At 37.6% G+C, this 17909-nt stretch overlaps 2 protein-coding genes across 2 annotated transcripts in view; one reads left to right on the forward strand and one right to left on the reverse strand.

Moving 5' to 3' along the window:
* MRPL13 (mitochondrial ribosomal protein L13) overlaps positions 1-8563 on the reverse strand; it is a 26560-nt gene extending 17997 nt beyond the window's left edge. Inside the window, exons 1-4 of the mRNA XM_003205255.3 lie at positions 8479-8563; positions 8260-8383; positions 5676-5769; positions 4104-4164 (exon numbers count right to left, since the gene is read on the reverse strand). Of these exons, the coding sequence (XP_003205303.1) occupies positions 4104-4164; positions 5676-5769; positions 8260-8383; positions 8479-8505 (306 nt within the window). The 5' untranslated portion in view covers positions 8506-8563. The remainder of the gene's footprint in view (positions 1-4103; positions 4165-5675; positions 5770-8259; positions 8384-8478) is intronic.
* A 49-nt stretch (positions 8564-8612) lies between these two features.
* Positions 8613-17909, forward strand: part of MTBP (MDM2 binding protein) — a 24259-nt gene continuing 14962 nt past the window's right edge. The window contains exons 1-13 of the mRNA XM_010709276.3: positions 8613-8698; positions 9069-9149; positions 9880-9953; positions 10041-10186; positions 10636-10694; positions 11474-11618; positions 11828-11942; positions 12474-12599; positions 13143-13237; positions 14201-14273; positions 15441-15558; positions 16198-16371; positions 17439-17552. Of these exons, the coding sequence (XP_010707578.3) occupies positions 9137-9149; positions 9880-9953; positions 10041-10186; positions 10636-10694; positions 11474-11618; positions 11828-11942; positions 12474-12599; positions 13143-13237; positions 14201-14273; positions 15441-15558; positions 16198-16371; positions 17439-17552 (1252 nt within the window). The 5' untranslated portion in view covers positions 8613-8698; positions 9069-9136. The remainder of the gene's footprint in view (positions 8699-9068; positions 9150-9879; positions 9954-10040; positions 10187-10635; positions 10695-11473; positions 11619-11827; positions 11943-12473; positions 12600-13142; positions 13238-14200; positions 14274-15440; positions 15559-16197; positions 16372-17438; positions 17553-17909) is intronic.

A 17909-nucleotide genomic window follows, 5' to 3' on the forward strand; every position in this document is an offset into this window, starting at 1 on the left:
AAAAAGAAAAAGAAAAAAGAAAAAAGGCTGAAAATTTTGTCTTATCTAGATTATTATCTGGTTCAGCATATTAGATCTGTCAACACATTCTGCAGGCATTTTAATTAACGTCCCAACTTCTTCCCAGGATTTTCAAATGTTATTTGTTCCCTCTCATATCTGTGAGAGTTACAAGCACACAGGAGCATCTCCTGCTCTTCCCATACCAGGCGCTCTGAAGCCTCATCTTGAAAACGCTGGTCTCATGCCTATTTGCATTTCCTCACCCAAATAAAACATGTGCAAATGTTATTAAAAACAAAACCAACAAACCTCTATGCATCCTAAACACATGCAAACAACTGTTTCATTCATTTCTGAAGGATTCTTCTTTGATAGAGGAGCACTACACTGATTTTTCTTAGCAACCTACAATGGAAATCAATGGTGGACTTAACATCTGTCCTAAAGGAGTAGCTGTAGCACACAGAATATTAGTAATGTATTAACTTGATGAATAGAGACTCTTTTGTACAGCAACAAGCCATTATGCTGTGCCTAAAGAACAAGTTTAATATCCTGGTTGATGGGTGGTCTGAAAATTCTCATTATATCTAAGGTAGAGAAAGAAAATGTTGAAATATGAAGCTATTTTCTCTCCATTAGATACTTCCTAGAGCAGCCTGGCCAAGCCCAGCACAAGAGAGCTGTTCTCCAACATTCTCTGGAATGTTAGACAACTGAAAACAGAAATTTTAAAGAGATTCACAGATATCTGTCTCACCGTGCCTCTCGAAGGGACTCAAAGGTGTTAAAGGTAAAAATGCATAAGAACATTTGCTTTTGGTATCTTTCTGGCCATCACTGTAATTTGTGCCTTTCCATATAACCAGCATTTTCCAAAGTACTGAAAAATTGGCACAACGAACATGGGACATCAACTATGCAGATCTCTTTTTGTACGCAGCATGTCATATAAGCATAAAAAGACATCTGAAGTGGGAAAAAAAAATAGTAACAGTCTGTCAAACTTGGGCACTAAGTTGTACATCTCAAACTAGACACCAAAAATATGCACTTTAAATATTTCAAATAAGAAGAAACATCAGGCATTGAAGAAGGCTGCCCAGAGAGGTGGTCCTTGGCAGCTTTCAGCACCAGTGTGGATCAGCTCCCGCCAGCCTTATCTGCACTGCCAACACTACTTCCAGCAGCAGGCTGCACTGCACATCTCCTGAGGCTCCTTCAAATCTGAATCATCCTCTGATCCTATAAACAAACGAACACATACACACACACATCCAAAACCCAGTATAAATCCTCCTCAAGCACTTACTACTACACAAAAGGAAAAATAGCTCTAAATTTAATGAGATAATGCAGGTTGACATCAAAACATTCAAATGAGATTATCAAATGATCAACATACACTTCTGTCTTGATACTCTATGAAGTATAATGAAAATGAAAATGGAAGTGACTGTTCAACCCTTCTGCAGTTACATCTAAATCCTATAACTCTACTTGTGCCTTTCAGCCCCCATGCAAACATATATTGTTTTGCATCCAATTATTCACTACAGCCATTTTAGTTAGCTATGTATCATTTCACTTATAAAATAAGTATTTCTGCATACTAGGAACTGCTCTTAAACATGACTGTAATTGAAAAATATATATGTGTTTGAATTTAGACTTATCTTAAGTAAAGACAGTGCTAAGCAGTAGTGCAGTATTTACTGCATATGTATCTACACAAAAAAAACTTATCAACTTTAATCTATTTGTTACATAAACTGACAATAGTCATATCCATTTCAAAATTAACATCCCACAATTAGCAGCGGGTTTTATGTCAACATCCTTTTCCTTGGAAGGAGCCTCTTCCAAGAATGTGACAGCTTAATTTCTCTAAAGGCACTTCTTCCCAAATTGATGTTGACTCATCTAATGAAGCACTATCAAGATGAACTAGCAGGCTACAACAGGACCAAAGGTAGAGAAAAAGCACTGGCCTCCAGGATGAAAACAATGTTTTAAAGAATGAAGACTTGGATTCCATAGAAAGATGCATTCAGCTTCCTACAATCAAACTAGTTCCACTGGCCTCACAGCAATTGGATCAAACATAACTTAAAAAATAAGTCTCTATTTTTATTTAACAAAAAAAGTGAAACAAAGTAGTTGATATATGTCACCATAACATTTTGAAGTCTTTATCAGGGACAAAGGATAATGGTTTTAAACTAAAGGAGGATAGATTTACAGTACATATTAGGAAGAAATTCTTCACAATGAGAATACTGGCACAGGCTGCCCAGAAAAGCTGTGGGTGCCCCATCCCTGGCAGTGCTGAAGGCCAGGCTGGATGGGGCTCTGGGCAGCCTGAGCTGGTGGGAAGTGCTCCTGCCCATGGCATGGTGTTGGAAGTAGACAGTCTTTCCAGTCCTTTCCAACCCAAACCACTCTATGATTCTAAAAATAAAACAAGTTAATAAATTATCACCCTCATTTCCATATTTGTCATATCCCGATGGATTTTACACCAAAACAATAAACAAATGTTTCCAGCCATAAAATCCTTTGTGATTTGAAACCTAACAGGTACACATAAAAAATACATCCTGCCAAATTACTACTAAATTACCACTCGCTGCTATTAATTATAGCAATAGCCATATATCTTTGAAAGACAGCCATCCAAACAGTTCAACAAAAGAGTTAATTGCTGAGGGCTCTCCTGATTTTTTTTAATTTATTTTTAAAAAAGAAAATTTCTCTTGCTAAATTAGACCACATCCTGAGCCACATCACCATTTGCTGAGTCTCTATCCAACATGTTTTAGTTATTGGCAACACATTAAATCCAGAGGAATGCTTGCACAGAAATCCATCCAGGAGTCTGGCAAGAAAAGAGGTATTTCAGAATGAGCGCCAGAAGATCATTTATAGAACCCAATTCTCAGAGCCTAGCAAACAAGTTGTGCTATACTGCCTCCCAGTGCACAACCTCTGTCTGAAGCTCTAATGAAAACAGTTGAAAAAATGTATTTTAGACACTGAACTACCACTAATGCCCAAAGGAGTTACAACTACATTTGAGCATTTAAGTTGTTCTGGAAAATTACTGACAGAAGGAAATGTTGAAATGCAAGATTGTACTGTTTCATCATTTCAAATAAAGAAAAAAAACACAAAAGTAGATAAACTCTTATGCAGACCTTCTTAATTGAGTACTTATACAATGTTTAGTACTGAAGTCTTGGAGAAGCTAAGATTACTGAAACAGATTTAAAAAAAAGAAGTGGGAAAACCCAATAATTTTGCAGCAGACAATTTCGCTAGGAAATGGAAGAAGTATTTTAATGTTTTGCATATAAGGTGACCTAAGGGAAAGCACCTGAGTCGGAGATAAACACACAAATTTGTTTATCTCAGTGGACCTGATGCCATGATTTGAAACTATAGTACTTAGAGAACTCAGTCCTGTGAAGCTGAGCATTCAAACCTGCAGGAAAAGCAGTAATTTCATAACTTAAGTCAACATCCCAAACTGTTCACATCTAGCACATTTTTTTAGGTTAGTAATAAATAAATCAAGATTAGTGTTCAACAGAATTAATAATGGCCAAATACAGACATTTACATTGATCATCTTTACTAACCATCTTTTCCAAATCTCTCACAGACCAGAAATACAGAGCACTGCAGATAATATCTAAAAAAAGTCATTTAACAAAACCCATGGGAGAAAGGGGCAGATGTATTTTCTATATTTTTTAATATTAGCTTTATTCCCAGTGGTTCTTAAATTGCTAGAGTTGTTAATTTCAAGTACTGCTTAGTCCAGTCTCATTTGAGTCAATTGGACAATGAGAAAGGTCAGACCTCTGAAACTCAAAGCAAAGTCTGATTTGCTCATTTGGACGGCGTGGAAGAATCATGAAAATGCACAACTTGGAATCTGACCCTAAAACATGCTGTTCACAGAAACAGTGTCATAAGCTAAGCTCCAGTCATAACATGTTCTAACTTCACACAGGTTAAGTACAACCTCTTTTGCTTAGAGGAAATATTAAAATGAAATCAGATGTACTTTACAAATGAAAGAGAAAAATGCTTACAGCAGTTGGATCTTTCAAATGGAGCTGAGTTGCTGTCACCTGTTTGAAACCACCAGGATAACTAGAAAAACAGAAGAAACATACAAGCTCAGCCCTACATGCTCAATCACGCCATTAACACAAATACCTCAGTATCTTAGAATCACAGAATCATCTATGTCACAAAAGACCTTAAAGATCACCACGTCCAACCACCAACCTGACCTACCGAGTTTCATCACTAAACCACGTCCCTTAGAGCCACATCCACACATTTCAGAGACACCTCCAGGGATGGGGACTCCACCACTCCCCTGGGCAGCCCCTTCCAATGCTGACAACCCTTCCTGTGAAGAAAGTCCTCCAAGTAACCCACCTAAATCCTCCTGCTGCAATGTCACTCTCTTTCTCTCCCTCACGTCACTCTGAATATTTTACTTATTTAAAAATTTGATTAGCAAAGTGGAAAAGCAAAAGAACTTTGAACAATGGTGTAAAATTATGTCTTATCTTAAGCCCACTAAGCAAGAAGTTATTTTCACAAGGCCAACAACTAACAGCTGTTCTTTATTAGATATTCTGGTGAGGCTGTGGATGCTTCATCTCTGGAAGCGTTCAAGACCAGGTTGGATGGGGCCCTGTGCAAACTGGTCTAGTACCAGATCTGGAGGTTTATGGCCCTGCCCGTAGCAGGGAGGTTGGAACTGATGATCTTTGGAGTCTCTTCCAACCCAAGTCATTCTACAATTCTATGATACTCAGAACAGAATCTTTCTAAGTTTAATTCCATTTGCCCTTTTCCATTCATTCACTTGAATACTGAAAGGTAGTGTTGCATGAGCAGACGTGTTCTAAAGACTGCTTGTTAAATAAATTATCACAGTTACAGAATACACTGGAGTAAGATATGCAAAATTTGGAAATATTTCAAGGCTATCAAGACTTGAAACTAGCCCACCTGTTTAAAGTCTTACTGATATGGCACAATTGTGCTAATTCACATTTAAGCACGTTGGATTCATTTTAATGCCTGGGGAATCATTATCGAGTGTTGTCACTGTATGAAGAGCAACTGTTCTTATTTGACTGAACTGAGCCATGCTGTAACAGCTCATTACATTTTTATCTATGAAGAAGTTATGAATTATGTCTGCCAGAATAGTATGTTATATGCAAGTACACCTTCAGAGTACCTAATTTCTTACTGGATTACAGCAGACACAAACTTTGTATACACTGTTAAGTAGGACAATGAAGTTAAAGCTGGCATCTGTAGGTATATCTTAAATGTCCTATATGTTGCCAATAGGAAAGTCTTTTATTGTTTAGTACATAGAGAAGTCCTGATATTTGGATTCGCCTCCACAGAAAATAATCTAGTTCACCAAATCTGTAAATTTGCTCCATTGCCATATCAATCAAGACACTTCAAAAAAAGGCATGCATCATTTTAAACACTGTGCAAACAGAATATAACGTAAGCAGGAATTCCATTTTGAAGCAACGTGCTAAGAATTTGCTCTAGCAGAAAATATGTCAGAAGTGTACAGCCAGCTCACCTGAAGGTTTATTATAAAGTAACTTAACACTTACCCAGTATGTGAGGAGTATACTTTCTGTTCCCACTTGTTACCAGAAAAGGCAATATGTCTTGTATTTATTATGACAACATGATCTCCGCAGTCATCTGTAAAGTAATCAGTAGAAAAAATATTTTAAATTGTGTATTATAAATTGGGTATATATGTGGTACTACATAAGTATAGCACATTCCATAAAACTCAAACTGAGAAGATCTGAGTATAAGTGACTCCATCCAAAACTACACTTCAATACTAAACTTAATTACTATTTTTCTTAGGAATGTCAGGTTAGAAAGAAGGTGAGTAGGTAAAACATCATCAAGCTGAATAATCAAACCATTGCAACTACTTACTTACGATCCAGTTGTCTGGCTTACAAGCAAACATACTATTTTATTCAATGTGCTGTGTTGTATGTGATCCTCTATTTCAAAAACAGCATAAAAACAGTACCAACGTTTACCAGAGGACTGAACTCTTTCAGTAAGTAACATAGTTCTACTCAGTGATTAAAGCTTAGAGCTCATTTGAGAGATGCAAAGAGGCTGCAACAGCCAAGCTAAAAACTAACCAGGATATCAACACCTATCTGAATAATGACTGTAACCTATCATTTTAAAGCTGATAAAAAAATCATGGATTGCTACTTTCTCCTTCAAAATTTTGAATTAATACATTATTAGCTACTTGTCCTTTGATAGTGTTGCTCCCATCAGGGACACCTGCTCTTAGGAGAAAGCAAAAACATTTACTACCTGCACGAACACAATTAAATTGCATCTTATTTCTGAGAAATATTCTATTGGTTACATACAACATACACATTGCACTTCTTCAGATGAAATTAGGCTGTCCAGTAATTCCTTCTGTATCACTGAATGTTTGTAAGTTTCCACAATTTCTATCTCACAAGAAAATGCTCGAGATCGTGCATTTCTCCTCCTATATTTTAATAATGGATTAAACTGTGTTTGAATGCAGGCATCATGCACTGTTAGCTCACATGACTGACAAGCCACTTGCCAGTGCTTTCTTTATAAGACAAGTTCCAGCTACTGCTTCCAGCTGTTTGAAGCTAACATTGCAGGCTAGAGTAATACCTGGGCCAGATGTGGCTTTTGGGACATTTCCATCAAGCTTGGTCTTCTTTGAGAATGCACACAACAGTTACCTGAACAACAAATCCTGCCCAAACAACAGAAGTAGCTCACTTACACTGGCCCACAATTCAGTGCAAAGAACGAGACTGACCAACACCTGAAAAAACTGGCTCACTATTTTTACTTCCATACTGTGAACATGTTCACAAAGACAGGATGCAAAGGAAAGTGTAGAAGAATTCAAGAAATCCACATTCAAACCCCATGAACATGATTCTATCACCTTTCTTAAGGCAGATGGTCTATCAGCATTTAAAAATACAGTATTTTGGAGAATAAGGAAAAATTATCCCTAAAGCAGAAAAGAAACGTACACAAAATCAGATTTCTTTCTTTCCCTCCTCACAGCTTTGTTACAGCTCCAGACAGAACAGTAATAATGATTTTATGGAAAGGTGATGACAAATTAAAAACAACTACCAGCATCATCACCACCACAAATCACACATGACCAAAAACCCACCACATAAAATCTCCACAACGTTCCTCTAAAAAACAGTTATCTCACAGACACTGTTCCTTTTGTTTTTCCCTCTAAAGTATCAAAAAGTGTTGAGCACACCAACCACAAATTCACCCCTACTTTGCTCTTACAGAGAATCAGATGTCTCCCACTCGCAGCAATCCATCAGTCTCAAGTGTAATGTGTTTGGTACTGACTGGTGGAATACTTCAGATCAAATAGAGTTAACCTTGAAATGACTTTCCAGGATTTTAAAGCTTCATGAAAATAAAACTATCCAAGATCTTTCCCATAGGGCAACCAAAACTATTTCCCCTCAGTGCTTGCTTTACTTTTCTGACAGCCTTACACTCCAGTGACATCTCGTGGATACAACACATTTTGCAACTGCAGAACTTGGGTATTAAACTTATCTTGAGAAATCTACAAAAGCTACCTGTTATTACGAAAACTGGGTCGAGCATAACCTTTGTACGCACGTTTGATGTATATGAGTAAAGCTTAATGCTTTCTTTCTGCTTCAGTAGTCTCTTGAAAGTTCTACAGGAAACATCGTGCCAACAATCTCAGCATTCTGAAAAGGGATCATCTTCCTTTAGATACATATATTATCCATACAATGCTTTTCATTGTGAGACATCTGCGATGGTACTATAAGATGATCAAGATCACGCATGGAACTGAATTTTTCCATCTACTGATAGGCAAAACAACTTCGTCTGATCAAGATTTCTTCCAACACTAATTACATCTCCTGCCTCAAGAATCAGACAGGTCCTGTGACCACAGAACAGCCGAGGCCGGCAGGGACGTGGGTGTCCATCACACCCAGAACAGGGGCCCGGGGCCACATCCAGGGGGCTTCTGAAGATGTCCAAGGAGATCCCACAGTCCCCGGGCAGCCCGTACCAGCGCTCCGCCGCCTGCACAGCACAGCAGCGCTCCTGGTCCCAGCCTACCGCAATACTCACTGAGCGCGTGGTAAATAGGCTTATGCCTGCCCTCCAGCCTTCTTACGGTTACGGCCGCTATTTTTCCCGGTGGCTGCATCTTCGCATCGAGGAGGTACCACGCCCTGGCAAAAGTAGCCCATTGCTGAAGACACAGAAAAGCGATAGTTAACGCAAGAAAAGAACGCGTTGCCAGAAATCAGCCCCGCCGAGGACCCGAGAGGACGGGGCCGCGCTCACCTGAGCCGCCTTGGTGTAGCTGGCCATGGCCGAGGGAACGGGAAGCGGAGCGAAGTCCCGCGGCCCCGCACCGGGAAGCGGAAGCGCAGAGCTGTGAGGGGCGGAGCGAGGGCGGCAGCGCGGGCCGTTCGTCTTCGGCGGCCATGGAGCGCTACGTGCTGCTCCTCGGCTGGGGGGCGTGCGGCGGGCGGCGCCGAGCACGGAGCCGGCGCTGGAGCAGGTAGGTATTGCTGTAGTGCTGTATTGCTGCGGGGCGCGGGTCAGCCTTCTCGGGACTCTTTGGCTCTTTGCTGCGAGGGCACGCAGCTGCCTTGTGTTCGGTGTGGTTGACCTTTTCTTAGGTTGCGTATTAGGAGAAATTTCTTCTCTGAAAGAGTGGTGATGCGCCGGCACAGGCTGCCAAGGGAGTGGTGGGCTCACCGTCCCCACGAAGTCCCTTCACAAAGTTTGTCTTTTTAAACCGTTGCGGACCTGTATTTGACAATTTTTAGTTTACTTAGTATTAAACTGAACTTCAAGCTGCATTTGCAGTATAGTCTTAACTTTTGAAATTCATCAGATTTAAAAGCAACTTTTTTTTTTGTTTTCAGCTGTGACTGTTGCAAATGTTTATAAGCTCCTGAAAGAAAAGTGTAATTCATCTATAAAAACAAATACAATGACATTTCCAGGTAAGTAATTTACAGTAATATAAAGCAAATGATATCGAGGAATCTGCCTAAGAAAAATTAATGATCTAGGTTAAACAAGCCAAAAACTTAAGAAAATTGAGTTTTTGCAGTATGCTGAAAACTGTAGACAGGAGTGCTTTTGCTGCTTCCATTTTTACAGAGAGCTGATTTGACTAGAGCATCTCCACTGTTAGCAAATGATTAAATATACTGTACCTGAGGAAGAGTTTTGAAAGTTTTGACAGACTTAAGTCCACCTTAAGAGCAACGAGGAATAGAAAAGGTCTTGTTTCTCATACCAGTGGGTAGCTTGATATTGTCCTGCTGACCATTCTCATTACTCTTGTGATGTTTTACAATTTTTTTTCAGTGGAAGCAATGTTTGTTGGATTAATTCACTGTGTGAACTGCAATTACTATTTTTATGAAGCTTATGATTTGGTTCAGGTATGAAACAGCTTTTGCAAATGGATGGCAGTACTGCCCAGAATGGAGAAAAGGACAAAAACTTTATTAGTTTTTATTAATTGAAGGAACATTAATAATTAGACACTTAATTTTGCTGTAATATGTTTAGACCTTAAATATGATGCCAAAGGAAACGTAAAAAAGTTTAAGCCTCTGTGACACACTGAATGACTTCTCCAGGGTCTTTCAGTAGAAAGACCTCACTGTAATAGAAAGAAGGAATTGTAGTGGATTGTTTTAAATATCTGTTTTCTCTTTTCAGCATGCTCAGTGGCTGGTATTCCAGGCATAAAGAAATGGTACTTTGCGAGTCATGTTATATGTGGTTATTATCAAGTAGGTGATTTTTTTAGAACATTAAGTTCCCCAACTCTACCTGTCTCTAGTGTAAATCGAAACTGTGATGCTCAGAGTTCTTATTAGTTCTGCAGTTCTGACTGGGAGGAAGTAAATTCTGACACGCAGAAAAATGAAGACTGTCTCCAAACAACTATTGAGAAGTGTCTGGGAAACATACAGAACTTTGAAGAAGATGACAATAACAGTAGGGAGTCACTGTCTATGGCTGAGTATGCATATTATTATCTTTACTGTAGTATATTGACCTTTCATTTAACAGCAGTAACCCAAAGGAATCAAGAAAATTCAACAAGTTATTACCAAAGCTGTGGTTAACTATGAACAATCCCCTCCTACAAGTGGAAGTACTTCTACTTTTGCATTGCTTTAATTGCTTTTTTTTTTTGACCTATGGATGATTTTTGTAGTACAGCCGAGCAGGATCCTAACAGCTGATGGTTACATGAGAAAGCAGACTGAAATACTATTTTCAGTTTCACTGCAGATTGTTTTGAGTTTACTTCTGCCTCAGTAAAAGGGGAAATAAGTATAGCTCATTGCCTAGGCATTGTGCTTGTGTAGAATTTTGAAGACATGAATGCTACTCAATGTAAATATCAAACTTCTTGTTTCTAATTGATTATGTTTAGTTTCCAACCATGTTACTCTTCATTTTCAGTGTTTATGATGAAGCTGCGGAAAGTCTGCATCAGTTGGCTGACAGACTGCCTGCCCCAGGTAAGCTCTCTTAAAAGAGCAATCTTTGAGTTTGCTAGTTGAATTAACTTGTGTGCAAGTCTTGCAAATGGTTTAAGGAAAAAGACTATGATTGGTCTTGCAGATCAGCTTAGGGAGTAGTTTGCTGTTTCTTATAAAAAAACAGTAGAAATTAAGGTAGTTATTTGTATAGCTGTTTTTTTCACATGAAAGAGCACTGAAATAGAAATAGTAGGCAATACAAAACTTAACTTGTAACTATATGAAGTTCTTTTGTTAAAGAAAAATTAGAAGTGTTGATGTATCAGACTTACAGCTGATGGTATTACAGCTGGCTGGTTGTGCGTGTGACAAGAAGCTCTGAGGAGCATAGATGAGAGCTGTTGGGTTCAAATTTTACGAAGTGGAAATGCATATGGCCTTCTATGTTAGGATAATCTAGTGTAGCAGTGGCTGAATTGGAGTAGGAAAGAATGAGAAATAAGTAGGTGTTGAAAGAAGATCAACACAGTGCAATTGTACTGGAGACAGGGATAGAGAACTCTGATCTGTACAACATTCAGGGAGACAGGAGAAATAGGAAACTGGTGAGTGGATGGCAAAATATTTAACTTGAGTTTGTGTTAGTCAAAGGGGAGCAGGTAGAGATGAGCTAAAATGTGTGAGAAGTATTTTAAGTCTTGCTGAAATACGTAATGTTGATCATTAAGGCCATATCAGCTCGGTTGGTGATAATCAGTACTTTTCTGTCTTTAAACAATGTACTGAATAATGGTACTTGGAGTTACATATTTCTACAGGAAGAGCAATGGTGGATATAATACTACAGGCTGTCGAAGGAGATGCACCCAAGTTAAAAGACTCCTTACCTGTGATTGGTGCCCTGAAACACCTGAGGGAATGGCACTCTGCACAAATCACCATTGCAGCAAGTGACTCTAAAGGGTATGCTGTTCATTTTGGGTCTACTCCAGCTTCTGACAGCCCCCCTACAGCTTGCCATTGCAAGTGTTTTTTGTTGTCTGACGAAGCTCTTTGCTGCAGTGTTCATGAGCCACTTAATTTACAGAGCCTGAGCTAGGATTCAGTCACATTTCGTGTTAACATGTAACAGTAAATTCACAAGGATTAATTCTTCCTTATTCTTAAAATAGCTGGCAAAAGATTGCAGACTACCTATCGGCAGACTTTGTCTCTTCAGATGATGTCATGAATGTTATCGATTTAAAAGAACTCTGGAGGGGAAAGATTCAGATATGGGAAAGAAAGGTAAAATAGCTTCAGCTATTGTTTTTTAAGCATCTATGCATATGGTTTAAAGCATGTGTAGTACACTGCATTTTATGCTTGAAGCCAAATTTGGTTTTAAAAACGTAATTCAAAGACAAAATGTTTTTTGATATTTGGTAAAGTGTCTTGGTGATGGTGGGAACTACTTACTTTTTTAGCTTGATAAAAAGCTGAACAGGATGAAGGCATTTGGATGTGAATTTGAGAAACTGAGTCACTCTCCTCTGAAATACTTGCCTGGGAACTTCTTGTTCAAAATGAAATTGATTTGTGGCAAATACAAATCATTACCATATGACTATGAAAGTCATTATTGGAAGAACATCTAATGTTTCTGGAGAGACTGAAAGATTGGTGATGGAAGATATCCATTTATGTTTTCAGGATTAAGGTTTTTGGGTTTAGTAATTTAGTAGTTATCACCTCAACTCATGGGTGTGATGGAGAGAAATCACGTAGTAACTGCTTAAAAGAAAATTCAGTGAGATACATTATTGTCTCTTTTTTTAGTTTGCTTCAGAAGTTAGCTTTCCAGAATTTTGTATGAAGAGCACTTCAGCAAAACCTCTCAGCACTTCACATGTAAATTCTTGCTTTGCTGATCAACGATGTATGAATTCTGATGCTTTGCCAGAGGTAGGTTGTGTTCTTGATGTTTCTTTGAGCCAGCAGAATTTGTCAGATTTACCTGCTTGAGAAAATTGGTAACTGGGGAAATTTAGTCAGAATAGAAAACCAAACACAAAAGTAAGGATAGCATAAGATTGAAGAATACTTCTCATTTCATGTCTGCACAGAAAACAGGTCCTTAAGATTTCGTGTTTGCTCTGAAGCATGTGGTACCAAAACTACTTTAAAGTGGAAGTTGGAACTTAGCTCAATCTCAGTGTTTAATTTATTTTTAAATTCTGTATTAATTTAACTTTTTGAGGCATGTGATGAGCATTCTAGGAAGTGGGTCTTGTTAAACAGTACTAAATACCTTCCTTGTTTTTATATAATTCTATTTAATATGATATTGTGAACTATTTTTCTCTTTTTATTTCTTCCACTTTTTTCAGGTGTACCTGTAAGGCAAATGCCTCCAGCAGAGCACTTGGAAAAACTTTACTGAGTGAGATTATGTTATACATGATGTTATACATGGTGTTATGAATTTTCTGTTTGATCTCTTTTCAGGTTTTTCATTACTATGGTCCTGCATTAGAGTTTTTACAGATGGTTGACCTCTCTGAACTCCCCTCCTTTTTTATATCAGATCTGGAATTTGAGCTGTATCCTTTAAGGTTCTAAGCTGCTAATGATAATGGTTTATAGCAGAAAGAAGACAATTAGGAGTTAAGTGTGCATATAACATCTGAAGAATAGCAAGGACTCATTCCACACCAGTATGCTGAAATAGTCACACAGTGTATCTTCACAAGATTTTTTCATATGTTGAAATTTAAATCGCAGTAAGAATAACTAATTTTTACATTCTTGCACATATATTTTGGCTACTTGTGGATATATGTGAGGAAGAATAGAAAAATACTTATCGATTCTCAGGCTGGATGGGGCTCTCAGCAACCTGGTCTACAGGGAGTTGTCCCTGCCTGTAGCAAGGGATAGGAGCTAGATGATCTTAAAGGACCCTTCAACCCAAACCATTCTATGATTCTGTGTGTAAATGTAATAAATATGTGTGGGTTTGTTGGCATGCAGTATTTGTTGCTGTGTAAGTGCAGAGTTTAAAAAAAAACACGAGCCTTCTCATTAATGTATGTAGTGTCCTTCTAAGTTTAGAACATTTTTTCCATAAATTGTGTTTTATTGTTTAGATGCAGAACCTGTGACAAGATATGGCAGAGGAATTCTTTGTTGCATGTGCTGCAGAGATTCCAAGGTGTATTCATGTTGATTTGAGTCTATGATACCAAGACTAGTTCTAAACTACATAAAGTGGCTTAGGATGTGCAGCTGCCAAGATATAGGCTATGTAGTTTAGGCCTGCCAAGGTTTTGAATATGTGATTATCTGTTGATGGCTGCCTATGTTAAATGTGTCCTTTGTGTATTTCATCATCTAACATTTCTAACTGTCCCGCTTTGATAAGTTTTCACGTATTTTGTAGTACTGAAGTATCACCTATTAGACTTCTGCAGTACTTACTTGAAATACGATGATAACATGATTTATAAAATGCAAATGAATGCAGTTCTTTGTGACAATGAGGTTCCTTAAACTGTTCTGTTCAGGAGCCTGGCAAGAAAGGGTAGAAAACGGATGTCTGCACTGCTTTTAGATCAGATTTCTTCTCTCTCTGGGAAGGTAAGGCTTCATGTTGTGTAAGTTTAGCAGGAAAGTGAAGACACAGTATATCTTCTTCTATCTTTTATGAACAATATATAATAATAATCTCTGAGTAGGCTCCTTCAAAACTTAATTCTAGGAGAGATGTCTCTTTAAAAAGTGCATTCTTGTACAGGATCTGGCAATCTGTAAGTCCACTGCACGTTTTTCTCTTTACTTTAGCAGAATTTTATTCTCCTAAAATATTTTGTTGCTTTTAATTGTATCACAACAGATATTTCCAGATTATCATAATTCAATTACTTTTTAGCAAAAGACAGTTCTGTATACAGCTTATAAATGCATCTAGCTTTTCTGAAATGTAGGATATCCCATTTTGCAAGTGTGTATTCTGCATTTCTATTTTGATTTTGAATGAAAAGAGTTCTTGAAACATTTACAAGCCTATTTTTTTTCCTGGATATTATAGTATGTTTATTTACAGCCACGGTATTAGTTTAAAGATGTTTTTCCTGAATGCTTGAAGTGTAGATTTGATTAAGCAAGCTTTATAATGTTTAAAAACTAAAGCTACGCCAGTCAGAACAACTTGTAATGTGAAAATGCTGATAGATAAATAATAACTAAGTTATATTCTTTATTTACTGTACAGCTGTTGTTCTGTTACCCAGCAGTATATTTAATCTTCATTTGCTTCACCTAGGTTTTCAGTAACTTTTTTTCTAACCCATCACTCTGTTCTTCATTATGCTCTGTGAAAAAGAAGTTCTTTTTCTAACACTGTACCAGAAATATCTTATTAAATAGTTTCATCTGCTTGTTTATGAAGGATAATTTGACGGGAGGAAAAACACACAGTTTTCAAGTTAATGCAGGGTAGCTGATCCCAACTATTTCTTAGAGTCCTGTTGGTTCTAGATCTTTCTTTACAGAATTGTTTATAGCGAGATTATTGAAAGACTTGGGAATGCCTATTGGATGTATGAAATAATAATTCAGTAGTTAGTTATCTCAACTGGAGAAAAAACTAGCTCTGTTTTTACTGCTTGTGTGTCAAATGATGAGTAAATGTGTTTGCCTTTTAATTGAAGCACCTTTGAAATGATGCCAAACTGATGGCTCAAAAATGAAACGTGAAGTAGGCTTCAGTAATATTTCTTCTGTTATATTTGCTTTATTATTTAGGTGGGAGCTTTAGTTTCATTAGCATGCAATGTAAGCAGTGTAGTGATCCCATCCCCTGCCCAGCTGAGTACGAAGAAATGGAAGGAATATATGGCTAGGAAACCTAAGGTCATTACTGGTGAGTAAAAAGAAGATGCTGCAGGTGTATTTTGATATGGTGTCTGTATTCAACACTTGTGCTTTCTTGGGAAAAAAGAGTACGGTATTTTACAGATGTTCGTTCTTCCAATGAACACTTACCATCGTGTCAATCAGCATAGGCAAAAGTGCCTGATCTTTCCATAGTTCTCTCATCAGTGCACAGGCTCTTTTAGATACCCTTCTCTAATCATTACATACCTGACTGGCTGTTTGCTCAACTGTACGTTGTTTCATGGTAGAAATTTATCTTTGGAGAGAGACTTTCCTTTTAATAAACTGTTAAAGAACAAACTTTGATGGTCAGAGTTGCCAGATGTACTTTCTAGCCTGCATTACAAAGCTGCCCCGGGCTAAGTTCCATGCAGGTAATGTGCTAGCTTGAAGCCAGCACCATAGTCTAACTCATCTTTGCTTCTGTAGCTCATTTATTTTGCATGCTCTTCAATGTGTTTTTTATTTTTAAAGGATAAATATCAGCTGTAGTTCCTGTGTCTCTTAAAAAGATGTTAGTGAGATTTCTCAGAAAAAAAGAGCAAGTGAAAGAATTTTGATTATATCTTATTTTAAACAACATGAACACCCTGAGGGAGCCATCTTATGTCTTGCTATTTTTAAGTTCCAGAAATTGATCTGAAAGGAGAATCTTGCCAATACTATTTCTTGCTACAAGGCAACGGTTCAGGAGGATGTAAAGCAACCTTGATTCATTCTGCTACTCAAATCAATGGTATGGCCACTCTTGCTGCTGTAAATAGAATGCTGAAGACAAATGTAGGAGAAACAGAGTCAAGTAAGCTTTATTTATATATTAATTTGTGTTGTAAGTCAGGCAACAAATGCTACTAACACATTATGTGCTCACTTTATTCATTCTGGTCTGTCTTAAAGGGAAGAAACATTATACGCTCTGATGAATAAGTTTATTCTTTTTTTTCAGAGTGATTAAGAAAAAGATCTAATTTATTCACACAACTTACTGTATTCTGTAAATCAACTTCTTGGAGTTGTAGTCAGTCATTTCTCATAACTTTCAGTAGTTGTAGCAATGCAAATTGGGGAGGTCAAGGTAAAGTGCATACAAATGAAATCTATGAAAACTTTAAGATATGTCATTGGTCTAAAGGTTGATGCCTAAAATCCAATTGGTTATTATTGAGCCTATTTCTCCCATTTAAAATAAAAACCACAAGGGAGGGAGACAAGTTGACTGAACACACTCATGAAACTCAATTGGCAGAAGTAAATATTAACACAGAATGGTTAGTATATGAGCTAGGAGGTGATTGGCTGTTTCGCTAGATAAAATCATATATCAGTTATCTTAGAATAGTTGTCCTGTTGTTGCTTCAAGATATCTATGTGAATTCATTTGTTTGCTCTCAGTAACCAACAAAGAAATGAGCACGGTGACCTGCATGCTTTTATTTTCTTCTTATCCAGACAAATCTGTGTGGGATATGACTGGCTGCTTACCATTTGTCCTAATTAAAATCCCATTACTAGGTGTCAGAAGATTGAAAGTCCTTGACCATGTGCTGGGAGAAAACTTTTCTTCCCTAGTATTAAAGTAATGATCTTTTTACGTTCTTTAAATGGCAGTCATACTAACTGCATTATCATTATTTTGGTTTCGTATAGAAAGGCAGAACTAATGGCCAATCATCTATTCCAGGTTATCCTCTTAGTGTCTTAAATGAATTTCCTGCTTTTTCTTCACTCAGATTTGATGCTCTAGTTGTTTCCCTTGAACTTGAAATTTGTACATCTAGTGTGTTTGTGTTGTCTTGCTATGCCTTTTTAGGAAGTGTCTCCCAAGAAGATAGATTCTTGTTAATGGGTTTCTGCTTATCTGTGTAGGCTTTCCTACTGATGACTTCATTGAGTCTCTGCCACGGTTTTGTGGAAAGCAAATTGTACAGAGAGAAAAGAAACTGTCACATCTCCAGGCATCTGCCTTGAAGGAGTATCTCAGTAAGTAATGGAGAAAGCACTTGAGGTTCTCAAACTAGTATCTAAGTTTTTTCTTTCCAACTGAATGTGTCCTCACCTTAGCTCCTCAGTATTGTAAGCTCACCTTACAAAACTGAGGGGAGCTGGCCAGTTTGTAAAGAAAAAAAATGAAGTTGTAAAGAAACTTCCTTTGATATATCTGTGATTATATGTCAGATAATTACTTAAATAATGGGGAAGAGAGAATGCTGAACTTTAATTTTGTGGGCCTCTGATACACTAATACTTGGAAAGTTTGAGCATATTTACCACAGAAGAATTCTGAAACTAGCATTTTATGTGCTTTGTTTTGTTGCTTTTCTTGCTGCTTTTTTTTTT

This window comes from Meleagris gallopavo, chromosome 3 (genome assembly GCF_000146605.3).
Source record: "Meleagris gallopavo isolate NT-WF06-2002-E0010 breed Aviagen turkey brand Nicholas breeding stock chromosome 3, Turkey_5.1, whole genome shotgun sequence".
NCBI classification, from domain to species: Eukaryota; Metazoa; Chordata; class Aves; order Galliformes; family Phasianidae; genus Meleagris; species Meleagris gallopavo.